At 42.0% G+C, this 17760-nt stretch overlaps 1 protein-coding gene across 1 annotated transcript in view; it reads right to left on the bottom strand.

Annotated features, from left to right (window-relative positions):
• Positions 1 to 452: 452 nt before the first annotated feature.
• cacng3b (calcium channel, voltage-dependent, gamma subunit 3b) overlaps positions 453 to 17760 on the bottom strand; it is an 84573-nt gene continuing 67265 nt past the window's right edge. Inside the window, exons 3-4 of the mRNA XM_060902522.1 lie at positions 5183 to 5323; positions 453 to 1085 (exon numbers count right to left, since the gene is read on the bottom strand). Of these exons, the coding sequence (XP_060758505.1) occupies positions 667 to 1085; positions 5183 to 5323 (560 nt within the window). The 3' untranslated portion in view covers positions 453 to 666. The remainder of the gene's footprint in view (positions 1086 to 5182; positions 5324 to 17760) is intronic.

Here is a 17760-nt window from a genome sequence, read left to right as displayed (position 1 = left end):
TTGGCAAAGTTATTAGATTGTGAAATGATATCGAATTTTTTGAAACACCCTGTATATATATATATATATATATATATATATATATATATATATATATATATACACACACACACACACACACACACACACACACACACACACAGAGTTTTACATGAGGTCTCTGTGGGAAACCAGCCTGTTTTTGCCTTTTTTGCTTGTTCGGATGCTGGGATTCACCCTTAAAACCCTTAAAGAAGAGTGTACACTTGTTCCAATGAGGAATTAATGAGTTGGACTGAAAAGAAACACGGAATAAAAGGAAGCACCAAAAAATCACTCCCTTGCTTTGATTGTAACATAAACTGATATAGAATTATTATCCTTTGTATTCTGTTCAAATCAAAGATTTCTTGTGAGGCCTGTGTTCTAGCTGTGGCAAAATTGTCACTTCCTGTGTGCTTGTATTCCCCTCGAAATCAGTCAACAAATTTAAAAGATCTAACAATCACGAGCTAGGCTTTTCTATTATCATAGGAAGAAGGTTCATATTAAGAGAGAAGGCTTGTAAAGTTATTTTGATGTCACTTCCTGTGTGCTTTGTTGCTGCTGATCATGTGTTTTCTATCCTTCTGGAGAGTTGTGTGTCTTGACGCCACTTCCTGGGTCCTGTTTTTCTATCCATCTATATCACACTGGTGTCGTTCTCCGATTGGCTGCATCCTTAGCATTAGAGTTGTGCAGGAAGTCTCTGTCAGAGTCAAGCAGCTTCCCTGCAGCAGTTTTGTCAGAGTCGCGTGAGAGTGTGAACATGGGGACATCACGTGATGGTGTTTCGCTGGAGCGGCGCCCAAAACTGTAACGGTATGTAGGGATGCGGCCAAAGCCGAGACTAGACTTTTTGATGAGTGTCTTGGCACGTTGCTGCTTGCGATGTTTTTCGATAAACATGTGCACAGCCAGTACCCCCACTGTCTCGGCCATGATGAAGGAAAGAGCACCAAAATAAAAGGACCAACCATACGAGTAACTCTTCTTTGAGTCACTTTGACCTGGGTCACCTGAGTTAGCTGAGATGTAGACAATTATTCCAATAATGTTACTAAGACCTGCAGAGAGAGAGAGAGAGAGAGAGAGAGAGAGAGAGAGAGAGAGAAAATGGCATTAAAAGTGAGTTGATCCCTGTTTGCTGCTATAGCAGTCTCCACCCTCCCTCTGGGAGGTCTTCACTAGATTTTGTAAAGTGGCTGTTGGGATTTGTGTTCGTTCAGCCATAAAAACATTAATGAGGTTGGGCACTGATTTCAAGCGGGAAGGCCTGGTGCACAGACAGACAGTGTTCCAGTTCATCCAACATAAATGTGTTCAGTGGAGTTGATATCTCGGGTGCTGTGCAGGCCACTCAAATTCTTCTCCATCAACCTTGGTAAAACACATCTCCATGGAACTCACTTTGTACACAGGGGCATTGTCATGCTGGAACCTGTTTGCAGTTCCAGTAAAGGGAAATTCTAAAGCCTGAACAGACTGTACGGCAAGGGTTTTGGGAAGGCCTACATATGGGTGTGATGGTCAGGTGTCCGCAAACCTTTGGCCATAGAGTGTATTTATATATGACAAATCGTATTAATATTTGTACAAATGGATAATTACTTCTCAAAATGCTGCTACACTGCTCGATTTAACTGCTAGATGCTATCTACTATTTTCCTAGCATGAAAGCCCAACTCACTGCTGTGTATGTTAAGAAACGTCAGGACTGAAGATTTGGGATAACACCTCAGGAAATGGATTTAGTTATCGCCATTGGTTTATGAAAGACACATGAGAAAAATGAGAGATGGAATAAATTGAGAAATTAATTTATACTGTAGTTTGAAAGTCTTAGGCAATGTTAAGACACGGTGTTCATATTTGTCTTGAGTGAGCCGATCATAAATGGATAGCGCTGATGTGTGTACTGGTAGTGACGAGTAATGGAGGGAAAAATGAAGGTTGTTTTTTTTTAGGGTACATATCAGGGCTTTGAACCGGTTCAAGGAACGAAAACGAAAACCGGGAACTTTTTCTATTTCACATGGAACAGAAATGAAACCAGAAACTTTATTATTTTTTATGTTCCGGAACAGAAACGCTTATTAAAAATAATGGTAACCGGTTAATACCGGTTTTTATTTCGTTCCTCAAAGTTTCCGTAGCCTACAAATAAAGTCATTCTTCTCCTGCGCAAGTTTCTATGACCCGCTGGGGTTCACTTCCTGTGTGACGTTTGCTGACTGAATGGAGAGAGCGGGAGGGTGGACTACTATCATGTCTCCACATCTTAAATAAGAGGTAAATATTGCAGTCTATTGTTATTCAAAAACGTCAATTTCAAACACGATATCAATATATTTGTCCACGTTAATGAGAGGCTCGCGAACATTAAATGACGTTAACCTCTGTTAGCCTATCAATGCATAGGGCCTGACTAGCCTTTGGTAACACACTAAACGAATTATCTTTCATTTTTGGCACTTTTTCTGTTTGTGTAGATGGGAAGACATACTGAGAATCCAAATCGCCAACATTTGAAATAATAATTGTTTTGAATTATTTCTTGTCTTATTTAATGAAGGTTGTAATAGAATTAGCCTACATTTGGCTTAAGCTGGATGAGACAGAGACATAATTTTATAGCCATTTGTTAAACAGCTGACAGGGAACGTAATTAACCGTTCCGGGAACGAAATTTTTTTGTTCTAACCGGTTCGGGAACGTCTATTTAATGGTGGAACCCAAAACCGAAAACGTTAAAATTCCGTTTCTGTTTGGAACGAACCAATAGGAAAAAAATTCTGGTTCGAAGCCCTGGTACATATCAACAGTTCACCTGAAAGCTGCAATGAATTCAAAATCTTTGCATAGCCAGTGTTTTATCATCTAATCTGTGTACTTGATGATTTAATTTACTGAGTTGAGTTATGTGTAAGTAAGTAGTAAGGAATTAAAATAGCACATCTGTATTCAGACCTCAAGCGTATCTTCAGGCTTATAATCGACTCGGACAGTTTCGTAAGTTGCACATTATCTCAAAAACAGAGGTGTGTATCAATTATAGATAGTTTTAATTGTGAACTTAAGCCCAGTTTTCTTGCACAATACCGGTTTGAGAAAAGATCAGTGTAAGTCCAGTGCCACTGTCTGACAGTTTGATGGAACCACAATACAATATGTCACCCTGTAATGTATAATTTGGCCTGGACATAACCTCAAAGACAATGGAATGCCATTCAATGTCAAGCTTGTAGTACTTGAGTCCAGGACTTGCGCTCAAGTCCGACTCATGCCCTAATTTTAAGGACTTGTGACTTGACTTGGACTTGAGCACTGATGACTCGGACTTGGACTCAGACTCGTGCATTAACTGCATTCGGACTCGTAAATTGGAGACGAGGACTTGGATTTTTTTCTTTATTTTCTGTAACATGCCATAATAATTTGGCATAAGATATTTATATCTACATTAATGTTTCTACTAAGTTCGTGCAAGAGAATGCACATTCACCTGTTCATGTGTCATGTTCAGGAACAAACTAACGTTAATGGCGCTAAAATGCCTGGAGAGAACGCCCCTAGGATTGTCCGCTTTGCTAATACAGACTTCTCGTGCAGTGGGAAAAAATGCACTGCTGTGTGCTCCATATGTAGAAGAACTATCGAGGAGACGACGGAGACAACCTCGAACTTCAATCATCATCCACCCAGAGAAGGAATTGACACGCTATGTTCATTGCTCTGTTGATAGTGGGGCTTGCTTGCTCAGCGATGAACTAGCTAGTGTTAACCCTCTCTCATGTTATTTGCCCTGTTGATAGTGGGCGGGGCTTGCTGAGCAATGAACAGGCTTTTTATCTGTAGCCTATTCACTAAAATGGGGCAGTCGAGCAGTAACGTTCGTCCAACACAGGAGCAGAGACGCTTTCACATAAAGGCAGCAACAGCCACCGTCAAATGGTGCGGTTGGAGTCTTGTTCTCGGACTCGACTCGGATCAATAGTGGACTTGATTTGGACTTGAACGCTGGAGATTCGAGACTGGACTCGGACTCGAGGTTTAGTGACTTGACTACAACACTGTTCAATGTCAATATGAAATCTAAAAATATGACACGAATTGATTATCAGTTATAAAAAGTATGCGGTGCAGGATCAAGTACTATTTTATAAACTACTTTGTATGTTTCCTGTAATTAACATGATACAATATAACGGCGATATACTAGACTTCTATTAGATGTTTATTTGAAGGCTTGTCATCTTCTCAGTTATATATATGATCATATTATGTCTCTTGCTTTTATGCTATGTGGTATCGCAGTTGGCAGCAAAGAAAAGGTGATCATTTTTCCTGATTCAAAATCAAGTGTTTATGTTTAAAGGCAGTGTAGACTCTGTACACAGTGTAAATACAGTATTGAAGTCACCAATGGCCGAAAATATACATTGAGTTGGATCTTTGGTATTGGCTTGGATTTGAATGAAGCTTGGCTTGCTTATATTACGCAAACTAGCCAGCCCAGGAAGGAGTGATGTTGGGTATGATGTTGACACCAGATTTAAGAAAACTAGATGAAGATAAGAACTGAGGAGCAGGGAATTTCAAGTTCGAGAGTGACAGAGACAGAATGAGAAAAATGGGAATCAGAGGGCATGCACGTGGGAGAAGTAGAAGGTTGGTGAAAGACCAAGAATGACAGAGAGGGGGATAAATAAGTAGGGTCGGAGAATGCAGAAAGAGAATGGGAAAAACAAAAAATAAGGATGGAAAAAGAATGAAAGAAAGGGAAAGCGATTTCAGACTTAAAATATGTGGAGCAGAATAAATGATAAATGGAGAGGGAGAGAGAGAGAGAGAGAGAGAGGAAGTGAGGCGGGGTTCGGAATGGAAAAGAATAAGAAGGTGTAAAAAAAGAAAAAGTAAAAAAAAAAAGCTCGAGAATACAACGCCTGGCTCAATTAGCAGTTTGTTAATTAGTGTTGAGCATCAGAAATTGAGAAACAGACAAAAGGGGACAAATGGATTCAAAAACAGACACTGTCAGGCTTCGAACTGGATGCTAACACAGGCGGAAAGATTTTTAATATGCAAAAGCAGAATCAGTTTGTGTGTGTGAGTGTGTTTGAGAGAGAGAGAGAGAGAGAGAGAGGGAGAGAGAGAGAGTTACCAGCAGAGACGAAGAAGATTCCGGCACTGAGGATGACATTGTGTTTGCTCCTGTAAAATTCACTCGCTGCGACACACAACCCACCCAAAAACAACAAACCTACACTCATGATTGGAAACACACTGGAGGCTCGGAGTGCACCTGAGAACACACACACATACACAAACAGAATCAGACTGTGAGTCCATACCTACAAATCTGTATTAAACAGGATGATACAACCCCAAATCAGAAAAAGTTGGGACAGTATGGGAAATAAAAAAGAAAGCAGTGATTTCTAAATTTACTTTGACTTGTATCTCACTGCAGACAGTATGAACTCAAGATGTTTTGTCTGATGTTCTGTTTGAATTCAAGATGTTTTGTCTGGTCAACTTCATGTTATTTATACAGCCATTCCTGTGTTTCAGGCCTGCAACACATTCCAAAAAAGCTGGGAGGGGGGCAATTTAGGGCTAGTAATGAGGTCAAACAATGAAATAATGATGTGATTTGAAACGGGTGATGTCAACAGGTAATTGTAATCATGATTTGGTTGGTACAAAATCAGTATCCAGGAAAGGCCTCATCTTTGAGACGCAAAGCTGGGCAGAGAATCACCAGTTTGTTTGCAAATGCGTGAGCAAATGACCGAAATGTTTAAAAACAATGTTCCTCAAAAAAGATAGGAAAGGATTTGGATATTTCACCCTCTACGGTGCATAATATCCTTAAACGATTCAAGAAATCTGGAGGAATTTTGGTGTGTAAAAGTAAAGGGCGCAAGCCTAAGCTGAACACTCGTGATCTCTGATCCCTCAGACGGCACTGCATCAAGAACCATCATTCATCTACAGCTGATATAACCACATGGGTGCGGGATTACGTTGGCAAACCTTTGTCAAGCACTACAATACAGAGTTACACTCACAAATGCCAGTTAAAACTTTATTGTGCAAAAAGGAAGCCTTATTGAACTGTGTCCTCAAGCGCCATCGATTTCTCTGGGCTTGGAGGCGTCGGGAATGGACCATCACACAGTGGAAACGTGTACTGTCATCAGACAAATCAGTATTTGGTCTTTTTTTGGAAGAAATGAACGTCATGTGCTCCAGACCAGAGATGAAAAGGACCATCCAGACAGTTACGAACAAATCCAAAAGCTTGGGTCTGTCATGGTATGGGGTTGTGTCAATGCCCTTGGCAAAGGTAACTTCGACTTGTGTAACTGCAGCAGTGAAATACAATTCAAAGATTATTTACAAATAATTTTTTAAAAGGTTTAATTTCAATTTCAACATAATGTTCCAACTTTTTCTGATTTAAGGTCATAATAATAAGAAGAAGAAGAAGAAGAAGAGAAGAAGAAAAAGAAGAAGAAACTGCTTGGTAAAGCTAGACAGCTTGTGTTTGGTAAGTAAGTTTATTAGCATTGCAGCAATGTTATTTTAGCATGACATACAGTACCAGTCAAAAGTTTGTACACCCCTACTCATTCATAGATTTTTCTGTATTTTGACTATTTTCTACCTTGTAGAACAATACTACAGCCATCAGAACAATGAAATAACATACAAAACATATATGCAATTATGTATTTAAACCCCCCAAATGTTTCATATTTTAGATTCTTCAAACTTCACTTCGACTCTATGGAGTGTGGAAGCTTGCTGTTTTGTCTCTCTGCCACTTGCAGTTTACGGTCGTGCTTAGCTGTTTTTCCCTTTGTGTATTTTCTGTATTATCGGGCTTGTTTTAATGGTGCACATCATGACTTCTGTCACTTTTTTTTTTAATTGTTTTGTCCTCTTGATTAAAGTGGCCTGCACATCCAGAGATTGCTGATTGATGGATGTCCCGGGGTTAACAAGGGCAAGAATTAAGTTTAATTTAACCAGGCAATCACAAAGTTGATCAGATCACATCACCAAAAGAGTTTATCTTATGTCAGCTAACTTGCTAGCAAATTTAACAACGTACTCAACATCAACTACTGCTGAAAAGCATGCAACTCCCCAACACTCTTAGGTGGGGTTTACATTAGACCGTATCAGCGGATCATCAGATTAACGTTTTTAAAACGATTAGTGTGCACACAGCAACACCAATACACGATTCGCGTGCACACAGCAACACCAATACACGGATACGCTCGGCTCCGCAGGCATCCTGCGCTCCAAATCACTCCGCCCTGAACAGCGAGTGCCCTCTGGAGGGTGCGCACTCCGGCCCTGCGCAGCTCACAGAGCGCGCGAGTGGAGTGCACAAGCTGTGATTCGGGACTGAGCCGCTGTGTGTGTGATCCCAGTGCATATCACTTACCACTTGCAAATGGAAGGATGGCAAGCCTAACTACACAATGGGCAGTATATGCATCAGTATTTGCAGTATTTTCATACTTTTATACTCTTTAATGAAAGGTGATACAAGGCGGAAGTCCGCGCCGTTTTTCAGCAGTCGCGTCACATGACCAACGCCAGCGAATCAGGAAGGTGGATGTCACAGTGACGTTGTCCAATGACGACGCCAGCTAGAGCTCAGCACAGCGTATCCGCGTATCTCAATGTTTACACAGCACCGGACCAGACACGATCTGGATTGAATACGTGGACGCTGGCGGATTCCCATTTCACGGCGTTTCCAGGCGTTTTAATGTAAACGGACAGTGCATCCGCAAAGAAAACGAGACAGATACGGTCTAATGTAAACTTGGCCTTAGCTGAAGTGATTTAAGGCAGATTTCATGGAGACCCACATCAAACCAACTTCACACAATAGGCTTATCAGGACAATCTTTAAGACTACGAAACAACAGGGGGGTCCTACACAGGTAGGCTAGATAGAGCCTTGAAGAAAGGTCAAGGTCCTAGGGACTGCACAATGCACAACGGTGAATATAATTTGCAGTCAGTGGGGCCAGGCCTGCAGACTCAGTTAACCTGGATAGGGATCCTAAATCTTGCCAGAGACGAATCTGTCCAGAGTACCTTGACTGTTCGTGAAGCATCAGTAGATACTAAGGTCTTGCCAGCCATCTTAAGCCAACAAATATTAAAATATGTGTTACACATGTCCAAGTTTGTGAAGCAGTCCTGTGGCTGCACAGTTTGAATATCTGCTACTTGTACCATTTGAAATTGGAAATTGTTGAGGAACCAGTTACATCCTCTCATATCTAAAATGGGATGGGAACTACCAACAGAACCCCTTGTTTAGAACTGCGTTGTCTACTTTTTCTCTAGTGCTCTACCCAAGAGGGCCAAAACCTTTGAGACACAGCAATGACTTTGTTCGGGTCTAAACTAGATGACTCGTTGACCTTAATAAGTCTTGGGACAACACTATTGAACAATGCATCCTCAATATATCATCATCAGAACCACTGAATCTGATGAGGTCACTGCTCACTAAATAATGTTCTCAGGAGTAAAATAGCCACCTCTCAGTGAACACTGACCACATCAGATTCAGTGGTCCTGATTACCAGCTCACACCCTTCAGAAAGCTCAGGAAGAGGGTTTTTTTTAGGGTTGTATCTACAAGATATATGTGGTGTACTCAATGCTTACCAGAAAACTAAGAATGTACCAATACCTGCAGATTCGATCAACTGCTCCAGTGCTAGCAAGAGGAAAACCAAATGTATGGAGAATGCATGCTACACACAATGCAAATATCAACAGAAGGCATATGTCCCTGTCAAGACTGCCACACGGGTATGTGTGAACTGGCCACATCCCCCATTAAAACGAGAAAATCTTGTTGGCAAGAAAAAGAGACGTTAGCGTGGACGGAAAACCCACTCCAAAAGGAAGCGCTTTGAATAAACAGGAATCCCAGCTAAGAATAGCAGTCCCAGCAGTTAACAGTTTATGGTATGTAGAGTAAGTATCAACTTGACGATGCTTAGCAGCACATCTTAGCCACAAGCTCTGTTAGCCAGTTAATTAGCAGAACCCATCAAAATGGAAAAACTTTAAGGGAGAAAAACAACAGGGAAGATGATAAAATGCTGGGAACATGAGCAATGTCGTCCCATTCGCACGACAAGGAATCTCTCAACACACTAGAGACTATCCAAGGTGAACTTAGTGACAGGATACAGTGAATAATATCTCAGTAGTGTGGTCACTAATACTATGGAGAAAGGTGTTCAGCTCCCTTGAGCCTGTAGGGGTGAATGTGCAGAATACAAAAAAAAAAAATTCAGTGCAGAGCAGCAGAGCATGCAAGGGATAAAAACTGACTCAAGGATAGCAAATGGTACCCCAGCAGGATTTTAAAATAATGCTTGTAATATTAGAAAAAAAAAAACAGCTTTGAAGGACAGGTCACCTGTAGCTCCAGCAAAAGCCAAAGAAATGTCACACTCTGTCACCTCTGGTAGTGTGAAATATCATTAATAAGAGTTTAAATATTGTAGAGGTCAAAAATGGTGAAATAGTTGTATACATGTTTAACACGTTAGCAACCAACATCTCATACTGACTCCTCTACACACACACACACACACACACACCCACCCACCAAGAGCTATCCATTCATCAGCATCTTCAGAGGAGTCGGCAAACTGCAGTGACAGAACTCATTCATCTATTAACGCTCAGGGGAAGAACAAACACTCGTCCATCATCCAGTACTCCTTTCGTTTTTGAAGAATGGATCAGTCACAGCGTTTAATTACAGAGGAAGAGGAACATGCTTGTTGAGGTCTGACAATATTTATTCACAACCTGTCAACATAGTTTCAAAAAAAAAAAAAAAGAAAAAAAATTGTGATACTACGGATCTGTCATTTAAAAAGCACTTACCAATGGTAGATTCACAAAATATAAACTTCCAAATTAATTCTTAAACTCAAAATAGATGATTAAGTGCTACAAAAGCTACTGTATTGAGCACTGCTACTTTGCATCTAGCTAGTTTAAAAAGCTACACTGTTCAACAAAGGACTGAACTGTAAGCTGACTGGTTAGCGCTCAAGGTTATAACAGGCTTTACTGTCCTTATATTTAACCCCGGGCGGCACGGTGGAGTAGTGGTTAGCGCTGTCGCCTCACAGCAAGAAGGTCCGGGTTCGAGCCCCGTGGCCGGCGAGGGCCTTTCTGTGTGGAGTTTGCATGTTCTCCCCGTGTCCGCGTGGGTTTCCTCCGGGTGCTCCGGTTTCCCCCACAGTCCAAAGACATGCAGGTTAGGTTAACTGGTGACTCTAAATTGACCGTAGGTGTGAATGTGAGTGTGAATGGGTGTCTGTGTCTATGTGTCAGCCCTGTGATGACCTGGCGACTTGTCCAGGGTGTACCCCGCCTTTCGCCCGTAGTCAGCTGGGATAGGCTCCAGCTTGTCTGCGACCCTGTAGAAGGATAAAGCGGCTAGAGATAATGAGATGAGATGAGATATTTAACCCCAGCTCTCACACTGACAGAAATGACGTAGCTGTAGGCAGTGGGAATACAATAGCATTGGTGGCATCAGCTTTTTTCTCCATAGTGATTGGACAGGAAGCTGAACACAGGTGCATGTTTCAGTGAATTGAAGTCTGACACTAATTACATTTTCTTATTTCCATCCATCGGTCCATTATTTACAATCCCAATTTCAAAAAAGTTGGGACGCTGTGTAAACTGGAAATAAAAACAATGTGATAATTTGCAAATCATGGAAACCCTATATTTCATTGAAAATAGTCCAAAGACAACATATCAAATGTTGAAACTGAGAAATTTTATTGTTTTTTTCGAAAAATATATGCTTATTTTGAATTTGATGTCAGCAACACATTTCAAAATAGTCAGGACAGGGCCATGTTTATCACTGTGTTGCATCACCTCTCCTTTTAACAACATTCTGTAAACGTTTGGGAACTGAGGAGACCAATTGCTGTAGTTTTGACAGAGAAATGTTGTCCCATTCTTGCCTGATATACAATTTCAGTTGCTCAACAGTTCGGGGTGTCCTTTGTCGTATTTTGCGCTTCATAATGCGCCAAATGTTTTAAACGGGAGACAGATCTAGACTGCAGGCAGGCCAGTTTAGCTCCTGGACTCTTTTACTACAGAGCCATGCAGTTGTAATATGTGCAGAAAGCGATTTGGCATTGTCTTGCTGAAAGAAGGAAGGCCTTCCCTGGAAAAGATTTTGCCTGATGGCAGCATATTGCTCTGAAACATGTATATAAACATGTATATCATTCAGCATTAATGATGCCTTCCCAGATGTACAAGCTACCCATGTCATGTGCACTAATGCACCCTCATTCCATCACAGATGCCGGCTTTTGAACTGTGCACTAATAAGTTGGATGGTCCCTCTCCTCTTTAGCCTGGAGGACGTGGTGTCCATGAGTTTGAAAAAGAATTTCTACTTTCGATTCGTCAGACTTCGGGACAATTTTCCACTTCGCCTCAGTCCATCGTAAAAGAGCTCGGGCCCAGAGAAGGTGGCGGTGTTTCTGGATATTGTTTATATCTGGTTTTAACTTGCATTTGTGGATGCAGTAATTAACTGTTTTCATAGACGATGGTTTTCTGAAGTGTTCCTGAGCCCATACAGTGATTTCCACTCCAGACACGTGTCTGCTTTTAATGCAGTGTCACCTGAGGGCCTGAAGATCCCAGGCATCCAGTGTCAGTTCTCAGTCTTTTCTCTTGTATACAGAGATTTCTCCAGTCTCTGCATCTTTTAATTATATTATGTACCATAGATCATGTGATCCCCAAATTCTTTGCAATTTTACACTGAAGAACACTATTCTTAAATTGTTGCACTGTTTGCCTACGCAGTCTTTCACAGAGCGGTGAACCCCTCCCCATCTTTACTTCTAAGAGACTCCGCCTCTCTGAGATGCTCTTTTTATACCCAATCATCTTACTGACCTGTTGCCAATTAACCAAATTAGTTTTTTTCAGCATTACACAACTTTTTCAGTCTTTTGTTGCCCCTGTCCCAACTTTTTTTGAAATGTGTTGCTAACATCAAATTCAAAATGAGCATATATTTTTGAAAAAACAATAAAATTTCTCAGTTTCAACATTTGATATGTTGTCTTTGGACTATTTTCAATGGAATATAGGGTTTCCATGATTTGCAAATCTTCACATTCTGTTTTGATTTATATTTTACAGTGTTCCAACTTTTTTGGAATTGGGTTTGGATACTGCTTATTCATCAGGGTCGCAGGGGAAGCTGGAGCTGATCCCAGCTGATTTTGGGCGAGAGGCAGGGTACACCCTGGGCAGGTCACCAAACTATCGCAGGGCTAACACAGAGACAAACAACCATTCATGCTTACATTCACACCGATAGGCAATTTAGAGTAGCCAGTTGAACGCATGTCTTTAGACTGTGGAAGGAATCAGTCTGCAGAGGAAACCAAGACAGGAACAAAGAGAACCTGCAAATTCTGCACAGAAAGAACACAGTCAGCCATGAGATAAGAACCACTGGACCACTGTGCTGCCACATTTCTATTAGCCCAGCTGATGCACACATTGCAAAGCACATATATCATAAATATAACATTGCAAGTATTGTACATTAACTTAACAAATTTGGTATTGAGTGCATCTCACACCATATGGGCCCATATTACAGATCCATCCATCCATTAAAAAAAAGACAGCTGTGATATCAGTCTGCTATTTACAGTCTACTGTCAAGTTTCCATGTTTTCCCGCTTAACTTCAAATTAACTGACAGTATGATAGCTAATAACAGCAGAGGGACCTACTGCTTGTTTTTTGTTTTGCCAGATCATATACTTTTACTGAATCAATTATAAACTCAAGATTTTTTCTTACATGCCCCACAATTTCTGATATCTTCTTTGTATTCTATTCTGGGTAACACTGACACCTTTGAGAACTATGACTGAGTCCAGAGCTTGGCTGAATGGTGCAGAGAGTTCTGGGCATATTTGGCCCAAGGGATAAACTGTGCCCAATCATCCTGATTCTCAGAGCAGAAAGTTCTTTAGCAGCATCTGATGTCTTGGTTGGCTTGTTCCACCTGTCCATTTGACTGTGTATGATACCCAGAGATTAGCCTTACATCCATTCCATTCATTATCCATAACCATTTGTCCTGTGCAGGATCGTGGGCAAGCTGGAGCCTATCCCAGCTGACGATGGGTGAGAAGCAGGGTACACCCTGGACAAGTTGCCAGATCATTGCAGGGCTGACACGTAGAGATAAACAACCATTCACACTCACACAGTGCGTTTACATGCACATAGAGAGAATCGAATTTCTGCTGTTGCTCGACTGAAATCGAAGTTCAAAATGCCATGTATACACCTTAATTCGGCTGAAATTGAACCGAACTTGATTTCTCGGAATCGAGCTACACGACCTAGATTATGCGATTTCTGCCGAGCTACTTAGTGCATGTATACCCTATTGAGCTACGTATTCGAGCTACTTACTTCAGCACTGCCCCTTCCGGAAGTGACGAGTGACGAGACCACAAGGGAAACACAACAGCCTCGGTCGGCATGACAACGAATCATGACAATGGCATGAATCTTTTCTTTTTGTGGCATTGTTTGCACTGTTAAAATTTAGCTCACTTACTGTATCACCAAATACATCTGTACAGCTGTTGCATAGCTGTGAATTGTGTACATAAACAAGTCACTGTATTTGTGTGTGTGTATATATATATATATATATATATATATATATATATATATATGTATATATATATATATATGTCCAACATCTGAAGAATGTCAATAAAAGCAAAACAATTGAACTTTTTGTGTGTTTATTAAGACATAAGTTAAATTGTAAGCAAAAAAAAATATTTTTTTGTAAGCAAAAAATGGACTTTAGAAAAATATTATTGTGCAAAATAAGTTGTCTTACAAAACAGTGGTCTGCGCCGGACAGTTTGTAGCCATACAGTCTGTTAGAGCAAGCCTAACAGCTTGAACACGGAACTGCCAGTGTTGCCAGATTGGGGGTTTTAAGTGCATTTTAGCGGATTTGAACATGTTTTGGGCTGGAATACATCAGCAGTATCTGGCAACACTATAGCTCTTCTTCATGACGACAACTGGAAGTGTACCAACACGATGGGGCGTGTAGCGCCACGTGTGGCTCGGGTGCACAATGCACCTTGCACAATAGCCCGATTTCACTTGTGCATGTAGGATTGGATTTCTCTGGCACCCCTGCTGGGACCCTTTGCTCGATTACCGACAGCAGCTCAATTTGGACGTGCATGTAAACGTACTGACATTCACACCTACGGTCAAATTAGAGCCACCAATTAACCTAACCTGCATGTCTTTGGACTGTGTGGGAAACCAGCACACCCGGAGGAAACCCACATAGACACGGGAGAACATGCAAACTCCACACAGAAAGGCCCCCATTGGCCACTGGGCTTGAACCCAGAACCTTCTTGCTGTGAGGCGACAGTGCTAACCACTGCACTGCTGTGCAGTGGTTAGCCTTACAGTGACTTTTAATTTTTCCATGAAGCTTGCCCATCACCTGGATGTGAATTTTGTGTCCAGGTCACTTTCAATGTCCTCTGGGATTCCAAAGTAGCCAAATACATGGTAAAAGAAGAGCTCTGCAGTTTGAGTGCAGTGGGTAAGCCAAGCAGAGGGAGAAGATGCAATGATATGATCACTGTGTTTCCTCTGGTCTCAGAGAGATCAGTAATAAATAAAATCAATGGCTATGTGGGACGATGGGCATTGGGATGTGGGTAGTGGCATGAGTCTATAAGCTGGTAGCAGGTGGGGTACCTTGGCTTTGGCACACACAGTACAATGATGAGCTGTACCTCTGGATGTTAGTAACCATGTTGGGCCACCAGTATTTGGCTTTTTGCATGTTATAAGTTCTTTGTGTACCGGGGTGGCCAGTGGCAGGAGATGTGTGTGCCCAGGTCGTGAGTCTTTCTCCCTATTTTTGTGGCATGAAGGTTAGTTTGGGGGGACATGCAGTGGGGATCTGGTGTGCTGGCCATCTCATATCTGTCAATGTTCCAGGTTAGGGCTCTGATAAAGCAGGATGGAGGCAGTATCAGTTCTGGGTCTTGGTCACTGTTAACAGTGGGGAAAATACGGGGCAGAGAGTCAGCCTTGGTATGCTTAGATCTTAACCAATATGAGTGCTTGAAATGAAAGTGGGTCAAGAAGCATGCCCACTGGGATTGTCGTGGGTTAAGGCACTTGGAAGTCTTAAAATACTCAAGAACTTTGTGGTTGGTGAAGATTGTGAAGGGGTATGCTGCTTCCTCTAGCCAGTGGTGTCACGCCTCCAAAGCAAGCTTCACTGCCAGCAGCTGATTATTGCAAATGTCTTAATTTTCATCTTTGTTTGTGAAAAGTTTCTAGAAAAGAAGGCCACTGGGCGGAGCTTGTCTTGTCTTTGAATTGCTGTGACAAAATGGCTCCCACTCCTGATTCAGAGGCATACACTTCTACGATGAATGGCTTGGACGGGTCTGGGTGTTTGAGGAGAGGAGATAGTAAATGCCTGGTACTGTAACCCAAAATCTATACAAGGTCCAATCAAAAGATTCCGGGTCTGGTCCTGCTATGGACAAAGGGAGTATGGTAAGGTCATACATGTGCAGAAGGAGTGAGCTGTAACTCTCGTGAGTCAGTATGCTGTGTGATGTCACACTATCAGCATTAGGACCTGTGTTATACTTGTTTTTGTGACAATGTGCATATGCACATTTTTACTATAGACCAGAGAGCAAACCTCAAATTATGTGTCAAACTCAGGGAATCAGCAACGGAGACCCTGGAATTGCTTCAGCAAGCCGACAGCAATAAAGCAATGAGTTGGTGCGGTGTTTTGAGTGGTATTTGTTTGTCAAGAGGGGTAAAATGACTTCCTCCAGTAATGTCTTACCCTGCCTGAAGATCAAATGGCACTAAAATCGCCTTGCTTGGCTGATTGCTTCATTGCCGAAAGATTGCTGAAGCATTTCAAGGGTCTCCGTTGCTGATCCCTTTTACGTAGAGCTGATGTTCTAGGAGATGAGACAGAACTTGCTTGATGTGAATAACTTGGCTCTTCAGGAAGGGGAGGAAATCAATATGCCATGACAAATTTGCCCAGTATGTCACTCACCACATAATTAATCAGACACTGGAATACAGCGGGGGTGCAAGAGAGCCCAAAAGGCATCACACAGTACTTGAAGTGGCCAGAGGTGGAGCGAAAGGCCATTTTCCAGTTGTCACCTTTTCTTATGTGCATTAGATTGTAGGCACTGCATAGATCCAGCTTGGTGAGCAGTCTTGCTGATTGGAGCTGTTCAAGGGCTGAAGGAACCAGTGGGAGGGGGTAAGGATATTTTACTGCGATCTGGTTAATGCACGGATGAAGTCCTTCCCCTTTTTTCTCCACAAAGAAGCCTGCTGAGGCAGCAGAGGTGGGTGGGTGAATATTAGAACCTGAAGATAGTTCTTCATCACCTGTTGCTCAGTTAATGATAGTGGGTAGATACAGTTGACGGGAAGCATGGTACCAGGAAGGAGATCTATGGCGTAGTCATAGGATCTGTGCCGTGGTAGGCTAATGGCCTTGGTTTTGCTAAACACTTCCACAAATTTGTGATATTCCTTGGGGATCTCCAACATGGTTGATGGGTAGTCAAACACAGGGATGGGACTTGCCACTCCCTGATAAGCTTGGTAATTGCAGATGAGCTGGTCAAGGTGAATAGCCAGGTCAACAAGCATGTCTCGGGCAATTCTGTCATTGTGACGAGCAAGCTCTGTGAGCACTTCAGGGTTAAGGCCCTGGTGAAAAGCTGCCTTCAGTGCTTGCTGGTTCCACCTGCTCCCTGCTGAAAGCATATGGAATTCAAGTGAATACTCTCTGGTATTTCTTCTCCTTTGTGTGACTGCCAGCAGTTGTTCTTTGATTTCTGTGTAATACAAGGTGTGGTCAAAAACTCTGTTGAACAATTTGAAAAAGTGGTCATATGAGGACAGGGGTTCCCTGGCTAGCTCCCAAACCGCTGTGGCCCTTTTCTAGTGAGCAGACTGAAGAACTGTGCAATTTTTGCGAATCTGAGAAATCAGCTTGGCAGACAAATGCAGGGAACACTGCAGCAGAAAGCCCTTGTACAGTCCAGTTTCTCCTAAAATATTGTTGGGATAAGAAACGAGTAAGCTTAGAGGTACAGCCGGGTTTTGGTATGAAACGAGGTTTTGGGAGACTGCATTGATGAGCAGGTTCACTTTGGCATCAAGCTCACCCAAATGCTTCTGTTGTTCTCTCACCAGCTTTCCCTGAGCCAAAATGGCGTTTCTCCAGCTTGCATCCATGGGGATGGTGAAGTAATCTGTCAGGAACAGTTCTGAGATGGATACAGATGCAGGTTAGCTCTTTTATTAACAACCCAGGCAGACAAATCCAAAATGTTAACCATACGCAAAGTCAAAGGTGGGCAAAAGGTCAGGCAATGTGCAAACAGGAATGAATGAGGGCAAGATTAAAAGGGCAAGAACCAGGAAACAAAGTCAAAACCAGAGCATGAATGATCAAGGCTTGATAAACTCAGATAGGGAACATTTTGCCTTTACTTCACAAATGAGAGCAAGTCTAAGGTCTGTATATGT

Source organism: Neoarius graeffei, chromosome 20 (genome assembly GCF_027579695.1).
Source record: "Neoarius graeffei isolate fNeoGra1 chromosome 20, fNeoGra1.pri, whole genome shotgun sequence".
NCBI lineage: Eukaryota > Metazoa > Chordata > Actinopteri > Siluriformes > Ariidae > Neoarius > Neoarius graeffei.
This window is presented reverse-complemented; position numbering and strand designations above follow the sequence as displayed.